The 18,217-nt window shown below is 51.5% G+C and overlaps 1 protein-coding gene across 5 annotated transcripts in view; it reads left to right on the forward strand.

The window, feature by feature from the left end:
• Positions 1 to 5,878: 5,878 nt before the first annotated feature.
• Positions 5,879 to 18,217, forward strand: part of kank1a (KN motif and ankyrin repeat domains 1a) — a 17,055-nt gene continuing 4,716 nt past the window's right edge. Inside the window, exons 1-7 of one of the 5 annotated variants that reach the window (XM_084457264.1) lie at positions 5,879 to 8,242; positions 13,933 to 14,014; positions 14,138 to 14,220; positions 16,258 to 16,366; positions 16,585 to 16,821; positions 17,008 to 17,095; positions 17,959 to 18,178. In XM_084457264.1, coding sequence (XP_084313390.1) covers positions 6,013 to 8,242; positions 13,933 to 14,014; positions 14,138 to 14,220; positions 16,258 to 16,366; positions 16,585 to 16,821; positions 17,008 to 17,095; positions 17,959 to 18,178 — 3,049 coding nt within the window. In that variant the 5' untranslated portion in view covers positions 5,879 to 6,012. Of the gene's footprint in view, positions 8,243 to 13,932; positions 14,221 to 16,257; positions 16,367 to 16,584; positions 16,822 to 17,007; positions 17,096 to 17,958; positions 18,179 to 18,217 lie in introns of all 5 variants that reach the window. The other 4 variants (XM_084457265.1, XM_084457261.1, XM_084457263.1 and 1 more) reach the window with 4 other exon arrangements.

Here is an 18,217-nt window from a genome sequence, read left to right on the forward strand (position 1 = left end):
ACACCTTGTTCCTGTGACACCTTGTTCCTGTACATTCTCAAAGGAAAGGGTCCTTCACAAATCTCATCACCTCTGTGGGCGTATTGAACTCATCAAACCTAGTAGCAAAGTTTTTATTAATGTGTGTATAAATCCCGTCATCACCCTGGTGATTGGGAGGCCTGATTTGCACAATGAGGGGAAGTGGAGCGTTTTCCATGGACACAGATAGAAACAGATAGAAAAGTATGATAGAAAAGTATGATCTTTCTTTGAAACGTGTTAAGTCTCAGCGAGCGGTTCTATCTGACCTGCAGTCATGCTGGGGAGTAAATCATTATATTGAGCTGACAACAGCTGCTGGAAAAGGCGCTGTTGGAAATTGGAGGTACAACAAATAAAGATAATGATTGACATGACAGAGTCCATGGTCTCTTTTAACTCCACACTTTGACACACGAGTGTTTGGTGGATAAGGCAGTAGTGATCTCAACCGTGGAGCCAACCTGTCAGCCAGACCCTGCGTCACCAGCAGCTTGATACATTCCTAATCCAGCTTGTTCTCCTGAAAGAACCAGACAGTTTTATTAAATATTATCTCCCTGGCCATGTGTCCCTCCAAAAGAATTAAGGAATTAGTCCAAGTAGCTCCTCTCGAAAGTGTTCACCGTCGAAGAACCTCACACTCAGGAACAACTGTGCTACTTCACTATTGTGAGTTGATTCATCCCCAGCTGGAGACTTCACCTCCTCCTCCCTCAGTCTGTCCAGAAGGCCTCAGCTCTCCCTGCTCTCCTCACCTCCTCCTCCCTCAGTCTGTCCAGAAGGCCTCTGCTCTCCCTGCTCTCCTCACCTCCTCCTCCCTCAGTCTGTCCAGAAGGCCTCGGCTCTCCTTGCTCTCCTTGTGGTTGAAGTATCTGATAACGGAGTTTTCCTGATCGAGTCAATCAGGCACGCTGTTGAGGGTTTTCTCATCCGTAACCACCTTCTCGGTTGACGCTAGCATACACTCCTTGACCATCTCCGCGTCTGTAAATGGCCTTTTGTTTTTTCCTAATATCCATGCCACTCGTAGCGATGCAGATGTAGCGCTCTTTCTCTGTAAAAGCCCCAAACAGGTCTTTGCTCAGAACGTGAGGTCAGCAACAAAATGCTCTTGTTGTGAGCATCATAGCCTGGTAGGAAAGTGGTGTCGAAGTTAGCCTGGTGTCAAAGTTAGCATGGTTTGTCTTGAAATGCCTTCTCTAGCTGTGTTCTCACTAGACGTTCAGTTAGTGTTTTTATTTCAGTTGGTGGATTCCAGAATGTAGCCCTTTTACTGAAAATGGTGACTGAGTGAAAGTGGTTTTGTGCTGTGCCACCCTGCAGTCGCTGTTTGCTGACCCCTAGTGGCCATTCTATGGGTGTTTGCTTTTGTCACATATGGACAAACATACTGTAGGCTAGTAGCAGTTAATCCAACAAATATTAATTCAAGGTTGCAGATTCACCCTCAGCCAGTCAGTCAGTCAGTCAGTCAGTCAGTCAGTCAGTCAGTCAGTCAGTCAGCCAGTCAGTCAGTCAGTCAGTCAGCCAGTCAGTCAGTCAGCCAGCCAGCCAGTCAGTCAGCCAGTCAGTCAGCCAGCCAGCCAGCCAGCCAGCCCATGCATTGAACAATGTGTACAAACATAACAGCCTAAGAGCCTTACAGCAATGTGGCAGTGTTTAAAAACTAGTCGTATTTCTGGTCTATTTCACCACAACAATTAGATAACTTACTAAACTGTCTGATTAGAGTAGAATACCTGCCTTCCCCTTCCCTCATCCAGAGTGACCTGTGACCTTCCCTCATCCAGAGTGACCTGTGACCTTCCCTCATCCAGAGTGACCTGTGACCTTCCCTCATCCAGAGTGACCTGAGAAACGCTGAGGTAACGCTGTCCCGACGGACGCTGTGTCAGCAGCCCAGGGACTCCGTCACTCCAGACCCTCTGTCCCTGCTCTGTGACCCCCTGTCCACCACGTGGTGATGAGGTCACAGCCCAGCTGTCCAGGCCCTCTGTGTGGGGCTCCAGGCGGTCATGCTGTCGTACTGTCAGTCCCCTGCACGCCTCCCGCTGACGCTGAGGGAGGAACCGCTCCATTGTGTGACTGTGGTGGTGAAAACAAAGATGACACAAGAATTAGCATGTGTAGCTAAGGCCTGACGTCGCATTCCCCTCAAACCAGCTCCATGTGTGAACTCTCTGTCTCCCTCAGCTACGGCTCTGAATACCAACATACTGTCGTGCAATGTCCTACTTGTTGCTAAATGGGTTACGTTTTATCCAAGTTGAAATGGTTCCATTATCATTTCTGGATGATATGAATAGTTGTATTTATTTCCCCTCCTTCTCTAAAGCCACGTTTCAGTGGGCGGGTCTGTAATCTCTCTCTCTCTCTGGAGAACAGAGCCTGTCTGTGTTGTTGTTGACTAAATAAGAGAGCTCTGCTTTAGTCTGGCTTAGAGGGACACGGGGGAAAGTTGCACACGATTGGTGGAGGCTGTCAACCAATGGCAAGGCTGAGCAGTGCTTAGCTAAGTTTACACCAATAGTGGAATTTCTTTCCCCTTATGGAGTGAAGATTGAGAAAGAGCACAGAGACGGTGGGAGAGAGAGAGAGAGAGAGAGAGAGAGAGGGAGAGAGAGAGAGAGAGAGAGAGAGAGAGGGAGGGAGGTCAGTAGGCTAGCTCACAGCCTGTTCCCATTAGCTTCTGAAGTTCATCACAGCGACCAGAGAGAGAGAGGGAGAGAGAGAGAGAGAGAGAGAGAGACTACAGACTGCTGTTTGACTGAGGTAAGTGAATCTTGAACAATGAGGCAGAGAGGTTTAACACCGGGCTCAGCTCTGGAATTCCCTCCTCTTTTAACTGAACAGGCTGAAAGTTTGCTGGAGGAATAATATGCGATCGGAAGCAGAGGTTCTGTCCGCCAGGCTCACTGTTTACTAGAACGCTACTGCTGAGTTCCAGCGCGTTTCCTCCAGCGGGGAAAGAGTTCAGCGCTAAGAAAAGGCTCTTTACCAAGGAAAGACTCTTTCTCTGTCCGTGACCGTCTGAGTTGTGACGGTCTGGACAGCAGGCTTGCTCCCGGGGGGCAGACCTCTCCTCACACAGGAGGCGTTTTCTCCCGGGGGGCAGACCTCTCCTCAGTCTTGCTCCCGGGGGGCAGACCTCTCCTCAGTCTTGCTCCCGGGGGGCAGACCTCTCCTCACTCAGGAGGCGTGTTGTGTCCGAGGTGTGGAGTTTGGACCGGACTGTGATATAAGCTGTTTGCTGGACGACCTGAACAGACGCTCATCGTAGTTTGCTTTTCCTTTTGTGCTTTTACAGAAAACAAACATGCTCTGTATTGATTGTGTCATGTCCTTTGCTTGGGGTGTTGAAATGTTGCAAAAATCTAATATTGACCTAGTGGATTTTGGACTGGGACAGTATTGACGTTGCATGTCTCCCCCCCCCCCCCCCCCCCCTCCTCACCAGACCAGGTTCTGTGTGGATTCAGGTCTGGTTTTGTTCTGTGTGGATTCAGGTCTGGTTTTGTTCTGGGTGGATTCAGGTCTGGTTTTCTTCATCACCTGTCAGTCATGACACACTATCCATTTAAGCAACAACAACAGCATTGTACAAATGACCTAGCCAGCAGTGTGGGGGGGAGGCTGTGTTGAGCTAGCAGTGTGGGGGGAGGCTGTGTTGAGCTAGCAGTGTGGGGGGAGGCTGTGTGGGGGGGAGGCTGTGTTGAGCTAGCAGTGTGGGGGGAGGCTGTGTTGAGCTAGCAGTGTGGGGGGAGGCTGTGTTGAGCTAGCAGTGTGGGGGGAGGCTGTGTTGAGCTAGCAGTGTGGGGGGAGGCTGTGTGGGGGGGAGGCTGTGTTGAGCTAGCAGTGTGGGGGGAGGCTGTGTTGAGCTAGCAGTGTGGGGGGAGGCTGTGTGGGGGGGAGGCTGTGTTGAGCTAGCAGTGTTGAGCTAGCAGTGTGGGGGAGGCTGTTTTCAGACTGAATGAGTTTTCTTGACTCTGCGGACCTGTCCATGCTGCAGGATGTCTTCATCCTGTCCCACGCAGCTGTTCTGTCTGCCCTAACCTCCCCGTCTGTCTGCCCTAACCTCCCTGTGTGTCTGCCCTAACCTCCCCGTCTGTCTGCCCTAACCCCCCCGTCTGTCTGCCCTAACCCCCCCGTCTGTCTGCCCTAACCTCCCCGTCTGTCTGCCCTAACCTCCCCGTCTGTCTGCCCTAACCTCCCCGTCTGTCTGCCCTAACCCCCCCGTCTGTCTGCCCTAACCTCCCCGTCTGTCTGCCCTAACCCCCCCGTCTGTCTGCCCTAACCTCCCCGTCTGTCTGCCCTAACCTCCCCGTCTGTCTGCCCTAACCTCCCCGTCTGTCTGCCCTAACCTCCCGTCTGTCTGCCCTAACCCCCCCGTCTGTCTGCCCTAACCCCCCCGTCTGTCTGCCCTAACCCCCCTGTGTGTCTCCTAACCCCCCCGTCTGTCTGCCCTAACCTCCCCGTCTGTCTGCCCTAACCTCCCCGTCTGTCTGCCCTAACCCCCCCGTCTGTCTGCCCTAACCTCCCTGTGTGTCTCCTAACCTCCCTGTGTGTCTCCTAACCTCCCTGTGTGTCTCCTAACTCTCCCTCTCCTAACCTCCCTGTGCAGCGCTGTTCTGTCTTCCTCTCCTAACCTCCCTGTTCCAGGATGATTATCCCTCACGCTGTCCCAGAAGGAGCTGCGCTTGTTCAGACCTGCACTCCTAAATTAGGGGGATTGTCTGTGGCTGAGAATATGCTTTAAGTTCCATTTGACTGACAACTGGGCCTGTTTTACATCTGACCGGTTGAGTTGGGACTTCAAGGGGATCCAACACGTCCTCATGTCCAACATGTCCTCATGTCCACATGTCCTCAGTCTTTATTTCTTTCTAACATGATCTGGACGTTTTCTGACTTGAGATCGCTCTTTTCCAAGGCCTTGTGCAAACAGTCAAATGTGATCTGTGATTCATTCATTTTATTCTCATAGAGAACCCCAGTCCTTTCTTTCAAACCTTTTTAAAAATCTCAATATCACAACAAACTCCATTCTGAGTAACTAAGAAAATAATAATACCACACACTGAATGTAGTTTTTAATGTCTTGGTGTGGTTCTGAATGTCCTGATGTGGTTCTGAATGTCCTGATGTGGTTCTGAATGTCCTAATGTGGTTCTGAATGTCCTAATGTGGTTCTGAATGTCCTGATGTGGTTCTGAATGTCCTAATGTGGTTCTGAATGTCCTGATGTGGTTCTGAATGTCCTCATGTGGTTCTGAGTGTCCTAATGTGGTTCTGAGTGTCCTAATGTGGTTCTGAATGTCCTAATGCTGTTCTGAATGTCCTAATGTGGTTCTGAATGTCCTAATGTGGTTCTGAATGTCCTGATGTGGTTCTGAATGTCCTGATGTGGTTCTGATTGTCCTGATGTGGTTCTGAATGTCCTCATGTGGTTCTGAATGTCCTAATGTGGTTCTGAATGTCCTGATGTGGTTCTGAATGTCCTAATGTGGTTCTGAGTGTCCTAATGCTGTTCTCCGTGTCTGTCCCACAGAGAGAGGGGAGACGTGTGTGGGCGCCGATGATGAGAAGGACTCGGTGGCGCCGTACTACCTGGAGACGCCCTACGGCTACCAGCTAGACCTGGACTTCCTCAAGTATGTGGACGACATCGAGCGCGGCAACACCCTCAAGAAGCTGAACATCCAGAGGAGGCCCTCCGTGGCGCGGACGCTGGCGGCCCCCTGCGGACCCCCGGCCGAATGGACGTCCACAGACTCCCTGTCCTCCTCCGCCAGCGACGAGATCAAGCACCTCGCCCCGCCCCTCACCCCCACGCCACCCCCTCACCGGACCCTCTCCCTGGGCAGGCCCGCCCCGGCCTATGAGGCCCCGCCCACCACGTACCTGAGCGCCTCGGAGCCCAAGCCGCTGCTGCCCCCCGCCTCCCCCCGGGTCGCCCCTCTCCGCAACCCGCAGGTGGAGAAGACCCTCATGGAGACGCGGCGGCGCCTGGAGCAGGAGCGCCTGCTGATGCAGCCCCCCAGCGAGGCCCCGCCCCCCCGGCGCAGGCTGGCCAGCTTCGGGGGCCTGGGCTCCAGCAGCTCCCTGTCCTCCTTCTCTGGCTCGCTGGGCCCCAGCCAGGTCTCCCCCGGCCCCCACGCTCTGCTGCCCAACGGTCAGCTATTCAACGGGGAGTACAACCCCTACTACACCCCCTCCCTGGGGAGCTCCATCCGCCACAGCCCCATGAGCTCGGGGGTGACCACGCCGGTGACCAACGTCAGCCCGCTGCACCTGCAGCACATCCGGGAGCAGATGGTGGTGGGGCTCCGCAGGCTGAAGGAGCTGGAGGAGCAGGTGAAGTCCATCCCCATCCTGCAGGTCAAGATCTCGGTGCTGCAGGAGGAGAAGAGACAGCTGACCGCCCAGGCCAAGAACCAGAACCAAGGCCCGGCCGCGGCCGCCGGCTTCCGCAAGCGCTCCTACAGCGTGGGCAGCGCCGACCACCTGGGGCCCCCGGGCCCGGTCCAGAAGGACACGGAGCTGCGCATCGTGGAGGCCGAGGCCCCGGAGCAGAGCACCCAGCGGCTGGAGGAGTTCAGGCTCCTGGCTGCCAAGGTCCAGGCTCTGGAGCAGAAGACCCAGGACCACGGCGCGCCCGAGGGCGGGCAGATCCAGAACCAGGCGCACCGGCGGTCCATCGGCGTGGGCGCCGACGAAAATATGAACGATGTCACGGTCCCACCCCAAAGGCCGCCACCGCCGGACCGGCGCTCCCGGGATGTGGGCGTGGCCACCGAGCGGCGGGAGACGCAGAGCACCGGGGTGGGCGTGACGGAGACCATGCTGGGCGTGAGCAGCGAGGCGGAGTTGGAGGCGGAGCTTGCACAGCAGACCATCGAGGCGCTGAGGGAGGAGGTGTTTCGTCTGGAGGTGCAGCTGAAGGACGCCGCCCACCAGGTGGAGATGGGGAAGCTGAAGCTGGAGCTGCATGCGGCGGCCAGCGGGAACAGCAGGAAGAAGGCCGACAAGGCCTGCTGGGCGCGGCCCGACACCTTCAGCACCGGCGTGGAGGCGCGGCCCCAGACGCACAGCCAGGGGACGGGGAACCACCTGGAGCTGGTCCACGCCAGCAGCTCCACGCCCCGCCCGCAGACCCACGCCGTCGGACTGACCTGCCGGCCCGACGTCTGCAGCGCCGCCGCCGGCCCGGAGCTGCCCATGGACCGCTGGGAGGTGCGCGAGAGGGCGGAGCTCAGAGAGCAGGGCGTGGGCGGGCGGGTGGAGACCTGTCACCGGGGCGTGGGGGCGGAGCTGAGCACCGGCGAGGTCGGGGTGAACACCGAGGAGTCCGTGGACAGCTTGGCATTCCGAAAAGCCAAGGCGGAGCTGACCAAGGAGTCTCGGTCGATCGGCTGCGGGGAGTGTTCTGTTGACGTGACCGTCGGGCCGGTCAAGGAGCTGGTGTCTCGGGGGACTGGAACAGATCCGGCGAGCAGAGTGGACTTAGGCGTCATGGTCAGCCCTGAAACGACCTCTCAACACACCAACACAGAGACAGAGGCTGTGAGCAAGTCCACCAACACGCCATGCGCAGTCCTCGCAGACTCCTTCACCAACACGGTGTTGAGCACTAGCGAGAAGCACACCAGCACAGCACCGACCGAGACCAGGACTGTCGCCGTGGGGGAGGGGCTGGTCAAAGACCTCCAGAACGCGCCCAAGACACGCTCCGTTTCCGTGGGAACCACGGTAGAGTCCGCCCTGGTCCAGCCATCCACCGCCAAAACCAAAGAGTGCGGAGTAGGCCCGGTCAGCATCCACCAGAACTTCCTGGTCGGATTAAAAACCAGGACCATCGCCTGCGGCCCCTCTCACCCAGCGGAACCTGCCAAACCCAGGAGTGACGGGTGTCAGGAGACCGGGCCTCTTCTGCCCCAGGCGCCGGCCGGCGGCGGGCTGGACCACTACATTGAGAGAGTGCAGAAGCTCTTGCAGGAGCAGCAGATGCTGCTGGCGGAGAACTACACGGAGCTGGCGGACGCCTTCGGACACCCGCACGCCCAGATAGGAGCCATCAGCAGCCAGCTGGTCAACACCCTCTCCTCCATCAACTCCGCCATGAAGCACGGCAGCACCGAGGAGCTGCGCGGCGGAGTGGACATCCTGAGGCTGCAGCCGGACGCCAGCACTGCACACAGAGGTCAGACTCAACACAGAGGTCAGCCTCAACACAGAGGTCAGCCTCAACACAGAGGTCAGCCTCAACACAGAGGTCAGACTCAACACGGAGGTCAGACTCAACACAGAGGTCAGACTCAACACGGAGGTCAGACTCAACACAGAGCGCCTGGTAGCATAAGGATTCCTCACTGAATGGCCGTTCAGAAACGCCTTCAGTCCACCAGTAACTCATCCAGTAACTCATCCAGTAACTCATCCAGTAACTCATCCAGCTCCCCAATATGTTTCAATACCAGCTGGGTAATCTAGGGATACAAGGCTTGGAGACCTGCACATTTACAACTAATTCTGAGAGTAGACAACTTTTCACACACACACACACACACACACACACACAGCTGGCATACAGTATGAATAATGTTGTCAATAGCTTAACCAACATAGCTGTCAGTAATCAGACTAGCCCGGGGACCCTGAACAGAAGGTTCAGATCTGGAGGAATGGCTCACTGGCTCATTTGTTGATCTCAGTTTGTTTGTTTGGTCCCTTACAGGCCACCAGACTATTAACATAAGAGTGCCTTCATCTTCCCTCAGCCCTTTCATTCAGGGACTTATTGCTGCAGGTCTAGAATGGGCTGGTGTTACAGACCTGGAGGGTATTAGTGGAACATTGCAGTCATCTGATAAAGCCTGATGTGACATTGCTATTATCTGTGTAGCATTCAGGACAGGATGTCATTAACGCTTAATACACACACTCATACAGTCCTCACTTAACCACTGCATCCCAATCCCCCCCCAGTTTAATAGAGACTGACCCTCAGGGTGTCCATCTGAAGACACTCAGCAGCAGATCACTGTCCAGCTGCAGAACCCAGTGCTACCACTAGGGAAACACAACTACTGCTACCACTAGGGAAACACAACTAGGGAAACACAACTAGGGAAACACAACTACTGCTTCCACTAGGGAAACACAAATACTGCTTCCACTAGGGAAACACAACTAGGGAAACACAACTACTGCTTCCACTAGGGAAACACAACTACTGCTTCCACTAGGGAAACACAACTACTGCTTCCACTAGGGAAACACAACTACTGCTACCACTAGGGAAACACAACTACTGCTTCCACTAGGGAAACACAACTAGGGAAACACAACTACTGCTAACACTAGGGAAACACAACTAGGGAAACACAACTACTGCTACCACTAGGGAAACACAACTACTGCTTCCACTAGGGAAACACAACTAGGGAAACACAACTACTGCTACCACTAGGGAAACACAACTACTGCTTCCACTAGGGAAACACAACTACTGCTACCACTAGGGAAACACAACTACTGCTTCCACTAGGGAAACACAACTACTGCTTCCACTAGGGAAACACAACTACTGCTACCACTAGGGAAACACAACTACTGCTTCCACTAGGGAAACACAACTACTGCTTCCACTAGGGAAACACAACTAGGGAAACACAACTACTGCAAACACTAGGGAAACACAACTACTGCTTCCACTAGGGAAACACAACTACTGCTACCACTAGGGAAACACAACTAGGGAAACACAACTAGGGAAACACAACTACTGCTACCACTAGGGAAACACAACTAGGGAAACACAACTACTGCTACCACTAGGGAAACACAACTAGGGAAACACAACTACTGCTACCACTAGGGAAACACAACTAGGGAAACACAACTACTGCTACCACTAGGGAAACACAACTAGGGAAACACAACTAGGGAAACACAACTACTGCTACCACTAGGGAAACACAACTAGGGAAACACAACTAGGGAAACACAACTAGGGAAACACAACTAGGGAAACACAACTAGGGAAACACAACTCAAACTCCAACTGAAGGCCTGACATCCTCATGTCTATTTTTAATCCGTGGCCCCCCAGGTCCACTCGGCCCCCCATGGGAGGGGAGAGATGTGTCGGGTCGGGGGTTCACAGTGTCTGCATGTGTAAACGGACGCCTGATCCGACAGGCCAGAGTTATCTCTGACGCTGAGAAATGTGGAGGGGGCTTTGGACCAGAACCAACAATGAGCTCATTTCTTTTGGGAACCAGCAGCATGGACTAAATAGCCACTTGTTGTTTTAGTGCCCCCCCCCCCCCCGCCCCCCCGCCCCTCTGCTAACTTGCTAGCATGTCTCTGCTCTGCTGATTCATAGCTCCTTCTGTTATGTAACACTGGGAGGGGGGGGGGGGGGGGGTTGTTGTTTCTAGAACACTGGCGCTCATTTTTGGAAGAGCTCTGGCTCCTCGTGTGTGTGTGTGTGTGTGTGTGTGTGGTGTGTGTGTGTGTGTGTGTGTTAGTGTGTGTGCATGCTTGATCAAACATGGCGACCTAGCCTTATATTGTGGAAGGGTGAACTAAAGCAGATGAGTGTTGTGTTCTGAGGGTGTCCTGCAGGTGGTGGTGAGACCTCACCAGCCCATGTTGCCACGGTGATCATACAGTAGTTCAGTTACAGTGTTTATTATGTCTCTCTTAGACGATGTTTGGGCTGAATTACTGTTTACTGTTGGAATGTCGGCTCCGTTGTGCAGCAGCATGCTGTCCACCGTGAGGACTGAGGACTCAGGCTGGCAGGATATACTAAACACACACAACACGTCTATAAGCTCAAATACTAAACACACAACACGTCTATAAGCTCAAATACTAAACACACACAACACGTCTATAAGCTCAAATACTAAACACACACAACACGTCTATAAGCTCAAATACTAAACACACACAACACGTCTATAAGCTCAAATACTAAACACATACAACCAGTCTATAAGCTCAAATACAAAACATACATGTCTATAAGCTCAAATACAAAACACATACTGTACAACCAGTCTATAAGCTCAAATACAAAACATATACAACCAGTCTATAAGCTCAAATACAAAACATATACAACCAGTCTATAAGTTCAAATACAAAGCAGATACAACCAGTCTATAAGCTCAAATACAAAACATATCCAAATACAAAACATACTGTATACAAGTCTATAAGCTCAAATACAAAGAATATACAACCAGTCTATAAGCTCAAATACAAAACATATACAACCAGTCTATAAGCTCAAATACAAACATATACAACCAGTCTATAAGTTCAAATACAAAGCATATACAAATACAAAACATACTGTATACAAGTCTATAAGCTCAAATGCAAAACATATACAACCAGTCTATAAGCTCAAATACTAAACATACAACCAGTCTATAAGCTCAATTACAAAACATATACTGTACAACCAGTCTATAAGCTCAAATACAAAACACATACAACACATCTATAAGCTCAAATACAAAACATACAACCAGTCTATAAGCTCAAATACAAAACATATACTGTACAACCAGTCTATAAACTCAAATACAAAACACATACAACCAGTCTATAAGCTCAAATACAAAGCATATACAACCAGTCTATAAGCTCAAATACAAAACATATACAAATACAAAACATACTGTATACAAGTCTATAAGCTCAAATACAAAACACATACAACCAGTCTATAAACTCAAATACAAAACACATACAACCAGTCTATAAACTCAAATACAAAACACATACAACACGTCTATAAGCTCAAATACAAAACACATACAACACGTCTATAAGCTCAAATACAAAGCATATACAACACGTCTATAAGCTCAAATACAAAGCATATACAAATACAAAACACTGTATACAAGTCTATACACTCAAATAGAAAACATACTGTATACAAGTCTATACGCTCAAATACAAAACGTACTGTAAACAAGTCTATAAGCTTAAATACAAAACATATACAAGTCTGTAAGCTCAAATACAAAACATAAAAGTATATAAGCTCAAATACAAAATATATACAATAAAGTCTTTAACAGTAAATGTATATTAGTGGATAGCCCATTGACATGAACCATCTAGTTTCCAAGGGGGTCCAACACAAGAAACATGCATACAGTATGATACAACAGACAATCATATACTGCATACATACAAAAAGGCTCATTTTCCAACCCATCATATATAAACTATATGCTCAAGTACAAAAAGCATTCAAGTCTATAAGCTGAAATACAAAGATATATCTCTAAGCTCTATATAAGGATTGAGCTGCAGTTCACAACAGTCTGCAAGAAAAAGGAATTCTAACATGAACATCAAAATACCAGCGTTCTCGGACTGATAAGTTAGGGTGCCAACTTCTGCCAAGACTTAAATGCCTCCAGACAGGCAGCCTTTAGAAACTATTTCTGGATGCAGATCAGAGATCCAAACAGGTCAGATGTTCATGAATGTTCTCTGAGAGTCTGTGTGTGTAAACAGGCTAGTTTTGGTATTGTTCTAGAAAAGCTCTGAATCAGTACAGCTTGCTAAGACTTGAGTTATCAAGGCCCATATTTCAACTAGAACTGGAGCTTGAAGAGCGCAGACCTCTGCCCATGAATGCATGTCGTGGCTCTGTGTGCATGTGCGTGAGAGCAGGACGTTCGGTGTTGCTGCATTCGTTAGGTCAAGAGCTGTATGCCAGACCCAAGACCCAGTCTACTGGAGTTAGGAGCTCAGGGACCCTTCTACTGGAGTTAGGAGCTCAGGGGCCCTTCTACTGGAGTTAGGAGCTCAGGGGCCCTTCTACTGGAGTTAGGAGCTCAGGGGCCCTTCTACTGGAGTTAGGAGCTCAGGGGCCCTTCTACTAGAGTTAGGAGCCCTTCTACTGGAGTTAGGAGCTCAGGGGCCCTTCTACTGGAGTTAGGAGCTCAGGGGCCCTTCTACTGGAGTTAGGAGCTCAGGGGCCCTTCTACTGGAGTTAGGAGCTCAGGGGCCCTTCTACTAGAGTTAGGAGCCCTTCTACTGGAGTTAGGAGCTCAGGGGCCCTTCTACTAGAGTTAGGAGCCCTTCTACTGGAGTTAGGAGCTCAGGGGCCCTTCTACTGGAAGACATGTTTACTGTTTACATCATCATGGGTGGAGACAACATGTTTACAGTGTACTTGTTTTCTACTACTATATCTACTACAACTAATATCTCAGATGTGCTTAGATGTTCACAGTAGAAGTTGTCATTTTTATCATATTTTGATCTTTGTGTGTAAAGGCAAAAAGCATTCCATTTCTACTGCGCATGAACAAACACGTTTCAGCTAGAACATTCCATTCAAGGTCTTATCCCAGAGCCCTCAGATCTGAGAGGATACGTGAACATAGCACAAACAAGCTGGGCAGACCAGCAGGGAAAAATGTCTTTGAATTATTGTTTGACCTACCGTTCTGCAATGTTGAGTGTGTTTGTGACTGTGTTGGTGACTGTTTGTCTGTCTGTGACTGTGTTTGTGTCAATGGGTGTCTGTGACTGTGTTTTTGACTGTTTTTGACTGTTTTTGACTGTGTGGGTGACTGTGTGGGTGACGGTGTGGGTGACGGTGTGGGTGACTGTGTGGGTGACTGTGTGGGTGACTGTGTGGGTGACTGTGTGGGTGACTGTGTTGGTGACTGTGTGGGTGACTGTGTGGGTGACTGTGTGGGTGACTGTGTGGGTGACTGTGTGGGTGACTGTGTGGGTGACTGTGTGGGTGACTGTGTGGGTGACTGTGGGTGCGGTGGGTCCATGGACAGAGAGGTGAGTGAGGTCTGTAAACCCTCTACTACCCCCCCGGTCTGAACCTCTCCCTCCTTGCTGGTCTAGATGGAGGTCATCTCCAGGGGGTCATCGCCCAGGCAGTGGGGACGGGGGTCAGCCAGACGGAGACAGCGGCACCGGCCGATGACCCTGGACCCCCTACCCAGCCACGCGACCCTGGACCCCCTACCCAGCCACAGCCCAGCGACCCCGCGGCCCCTACCCAGCTGCAGCTGCAGCTGCAGCCCGGCGACGCTGGAGCCCCTGGGGCCCCTGGAGCCCCTACCCAGCCACAGCCCAGCGCCACCGAGCAGAAGAGCCGCATGGACCTGCAGATGTCGTCCGCCTTGCATGGTAACGTCTCTCTCTGGTATCACCGGGCTGAACCAGCCTCCTCTCACAAACACTCATCTCTCATCAGTCTTTCTTGCAGACAGACCCATGCGCTAGGTGGCTGGAGTTGGTCAGTAAAGGTGATTGTGGTTCTGATGTGGTACGGTGATGAAGGTGATTGTGGTTCTGATGTGGTACGGTGATCAAGGTGATTGTGGTTCTGATGTGGTACGGTGATCAAGGTGATTGTGGTTCTGATGTGGTACGGTGATCAAGGTGATTGTGGTTCTGATGTGGTACGGTGATCAAGGTGATTGTGGTTCTGATGTGGTACGGTGATCAAGGTGATTGTGGTTCTGATGTGGTACGGTGATCAAGGTGATTGTGGTTCTGATGTGGTACGGTGATGAAGGTGATTGTGGTTCTGATGTGGTACGGTGATGAAGGTGATTGTGGTTCTGATGTGGTACGGTGATAAAGGTGATTGTGGTTCTGATGTGGTACGGTGATAAAGGTGATTGTAGTTCTGATGTGGTACGGTGATAAAGATGATTGTAGTTCTGATGTGGTACGGTGATGAAGGTGATTGTAGTTCTGATGTGGTACGGTGATAAAGATGATTGTGGTTCTGATGTGGTACGGTGATAAAGGTGATTGTGGTTCTGATGTGGTACGGTGATGAAGGTGATTGTGGTTCTGATGTGGTACAGTGATGAAGGTGATTGTGGTTCTGATGTGGTACGGTGATGAAGGTGATTGTGGTTCTGATGTGGTACGGTGATGAAGGTGATTGTGGTTCTGATGTGGTACGGTGATAAAGGTGATTGTGGTTCTGATGTGGTACGGCGATGGCGTGCTCTGGGATGGGATATTTCTAGTACTGTAGACACCATGTGGCGGTTGGCAACAACAGCACTTCCTGTGTAGAATCCTGGCTCAGCGCGGCGTGTGGGTCTGTGTGGGTCTGTGTGGTCTGTGTGGGTCTGTGTGGGTCTGTGTGGGTCTGGGTGAGTCTGTGTGGGTCTGGGTGGGTCTGGGTGGGTCTGTGTGGTCTGTGTGGGTCTGTGTGGGTCTGTGTGGTCTGTGTGGGTCTGTGTGGGTCTGTGTGGGTCTGTGTGAGTCTGGGTGGGTCTGTGTGGGTCTGGGTGGGTCTGTGTGGTCTGGGTGGGTCTGTGTGGGTCTGTGTGGGTCTGGGTGGGTCTGGGTGGGGGTCTGTGTGGTCTGGGTGGGTCTGTGTGGGTCTGGGTGGGGGTCTGTGTGGTCTGGGTGGTCTGTGTGTGTGTGTGTGGGTCTGTGTGGGTCTGTGTGGGTGTGGGTGGGTCTGGGTGGTCTGGGTGGGTCTGTGTGGGTCTGTGTGTGTGGGTCTGTGTGGGTCTGGGTGGGTCTGTGTGGGTCTGGGTCTGTGTGGTCTGTGTGGGTCTGTGTTTGTACAGCAGAGATCTCCCTCCTCAGGCCTCCAGTCCTGCTCACACCTGTCAAAATACAGGAAGCACGGGGAACGGCTCCTCTACCATACAGAATACACACACACACACACGCTTGCACACACACACACACACACACACACACACGCGTGCACTCACACACAGACACACACACGCGCCCTCACTCACGCACACACACACACACACACACTTCTCCCCTGCAGCACAGAAAGAGGCCCCTTCGTTGGGGCAAGTCTTGGCACTTCTGTTGGCTGTCTGGGCTCAGAGGGCTGTGGGACGGTACTTGGCTTTGCCAGGCCTGTACTTAAAATGTTTGGGATAGTTCTGGTTAGTTCCCATGCCACAGATACAGAGGAATTGCTTTGGGAAGAGTTGGTTTGAAAACACTTACTGTTTTATGTCCTCCCATACTTCCAAGATGGCGTTGGTGTTGGATGGTGTTAGATACCTTGTTGAACTTATTCAAACAGAGCATTCAGTGTTCTTTAGAATGCGTCAAGCCAGGATCGGTCAATTTAGCACCATACTAGATTACATGCATATATTGTTGACTGGATGTGTTAATGAATTTGCCAGGGTTGTTCAGTGTTCTCGTCTCTGTTGCGTCCTTCAGGGCAGCCATGCGGTCCGAACACCCTGAAATCCATCATGAAGAAGAAAGATGGCCGCCAGGGTTCCAACGGGACCAAAAAGAATCTGCAGTTTGTGGGCGTGAACGGAGGGTGAGGGTCCATCCTAGCATCAACACAGTCCTGGGCTGAAGTCTAACCTACATTTCCTCACGGCGTGGCTCTAAGATGGTCTCTGAGTCTTGAGAGAGGGTTTGCATGGGATTATGACCCTGGTAACCCACAGGTTTCATCCAAATACAGGGAGTTCATGTGAGCTTCTGTGAGAGGTCATTTGCTGTGTGTTTGTCGCCATCTGCTGGCCGCCGCAGGTATGAGACGACATCCAGTGACGACTCCAGTTCAGAGGACAGCAGCTCTTCTGGGTCCGAGGACGGAGAGGAGGAGGAGGAGGAGGAGGAGGAGGAGGAGGAGGAGGAGGAGGAGGAGAAGGTGTATGGAGGAGAGGAGGTGTTCGGCAACGTGGAAGGAAATCTGAGCAAGGGAGCAGAGGAAGTAGGAAGGAGAGAGGAGGAAGAAGGGTCAGTGAAGGAGGAAGTGAGGGAGAGGTCAGTGGAAGGATACTAAAACGTTAAAATGGGAGGGGTTCAAATCTAATTTGTTTAAAGACGAGAAATGCATTGTAATACAGCATGATACAGATAATATACTGCATGAATGTAAAGTCAATTCTCTGTCACGTTTCAGATAATAAGTCATCAGTGTCCATATTTCTATCTCTCCCTCCACGGCAGGTATGAGCTGAGTGAGAAGATGGTGGCAGCGTGTAACCTGCTGAAACCCAGCCTGAACGACCCCAAGGCCCTCGCCAGTAAAGACACGGTCAGAGAATCCTCTGGTTCTTCATCTACAGTAAAGTTGAATTGGCCCAGTGGTCAGAAATGTAGTGCTAGGAGGATATTACTGCACATTGATATTGAAAATGCTGCTGGTCCCAACATTCCTCTCCACAGAGCGGCTTCATCACACAGCAGGGCAGGACAGGGGTTAGCATTAGCATTAGCTGCTCTGTCCCGGTCTCCTCATCACACAGCAGAGGCAGGGCAGGGGTTAGCATTAGCGTTAGCTTCTCTCCGTCCTGGTCTCCTCATCACACAGCAGAGGCAGCCAGGGGTTAGCATTAGCGTTAGCTTCTCTTTGGCCTGGTCTCCTCGTGACACTGTGTGCTAGGATATACTCTCTGCTCTAGGATAGACGTTCTGCTGGGTTCTAGGAAAGACGTTCTGCTGGGTTCTAGGATAGACACTGCTGGGTTCTAGGATGGACATTCTGCTGGGTTCTAGGATAGACACTGCTGGGTTCTGGGATAGACGTTCTGCTGGGTTCTAGGATAGACACTGCTGAGTTCTAGGATAGACACTGCTGGGTTCTAGGATAGACACTGCTGGGTTCTAAGATAGACGTTCTGCTGGGTTCTAGGATAGACAGAATCTCTGCTGGGTTCTAGGATAGACACTGCTGGGTTCTAAGATAGACGTTCTGCTGGGTTCTAGGATAGACAGAATCTCTGCTGGGTTCTAGGATAGACACTGCTGGGTTCTAAGATAGATATTCTGCTGGGTTCTAGGATAGACACTGCTTGGTTCTAGGATGGATGAGCGAGAAGACCACCAGGTTCTAGCGAGCGTCACCGATGTTAAAAAGGGCCTCTGAGTGTAGCTGTGCTTCCTGTGTCGCGTCCACAGAGGGCCTGCCTCAACACGGTGCAGCACGACTGGTTCCGCGTGTCCAGCCAGAAGACGGCAGTGCCGGCCATGGTGGAGGACTACCTGGCGGCGTTCGGCGCCGTGTCCCCGGCCGTGCTGCGCCACGTGGTCAACATGGCGGACGGGAACGGGAACACGGCGCTGCACTACAGCGTCTCGCACTCCAACTTCCACATCGTCAAGAAGCTGCTGGACGCCAGTGAGTCAGCGAAATCTGTCTCGTTAACCTGCTCTGTTA

This window comes from Borostomias antarcticus, assembly GCF_949987555.1.
Source record: "Borostomias antarcticus genome assembly, chromosome: 23".
NCBI classification, from domain to species: domain Eukaryota; kingdom Metazoa; phylum Chordata; class Actinopteri; order Stomiiformes; family Stomiidae; genus Borostomias; species Borostomias antarcticus.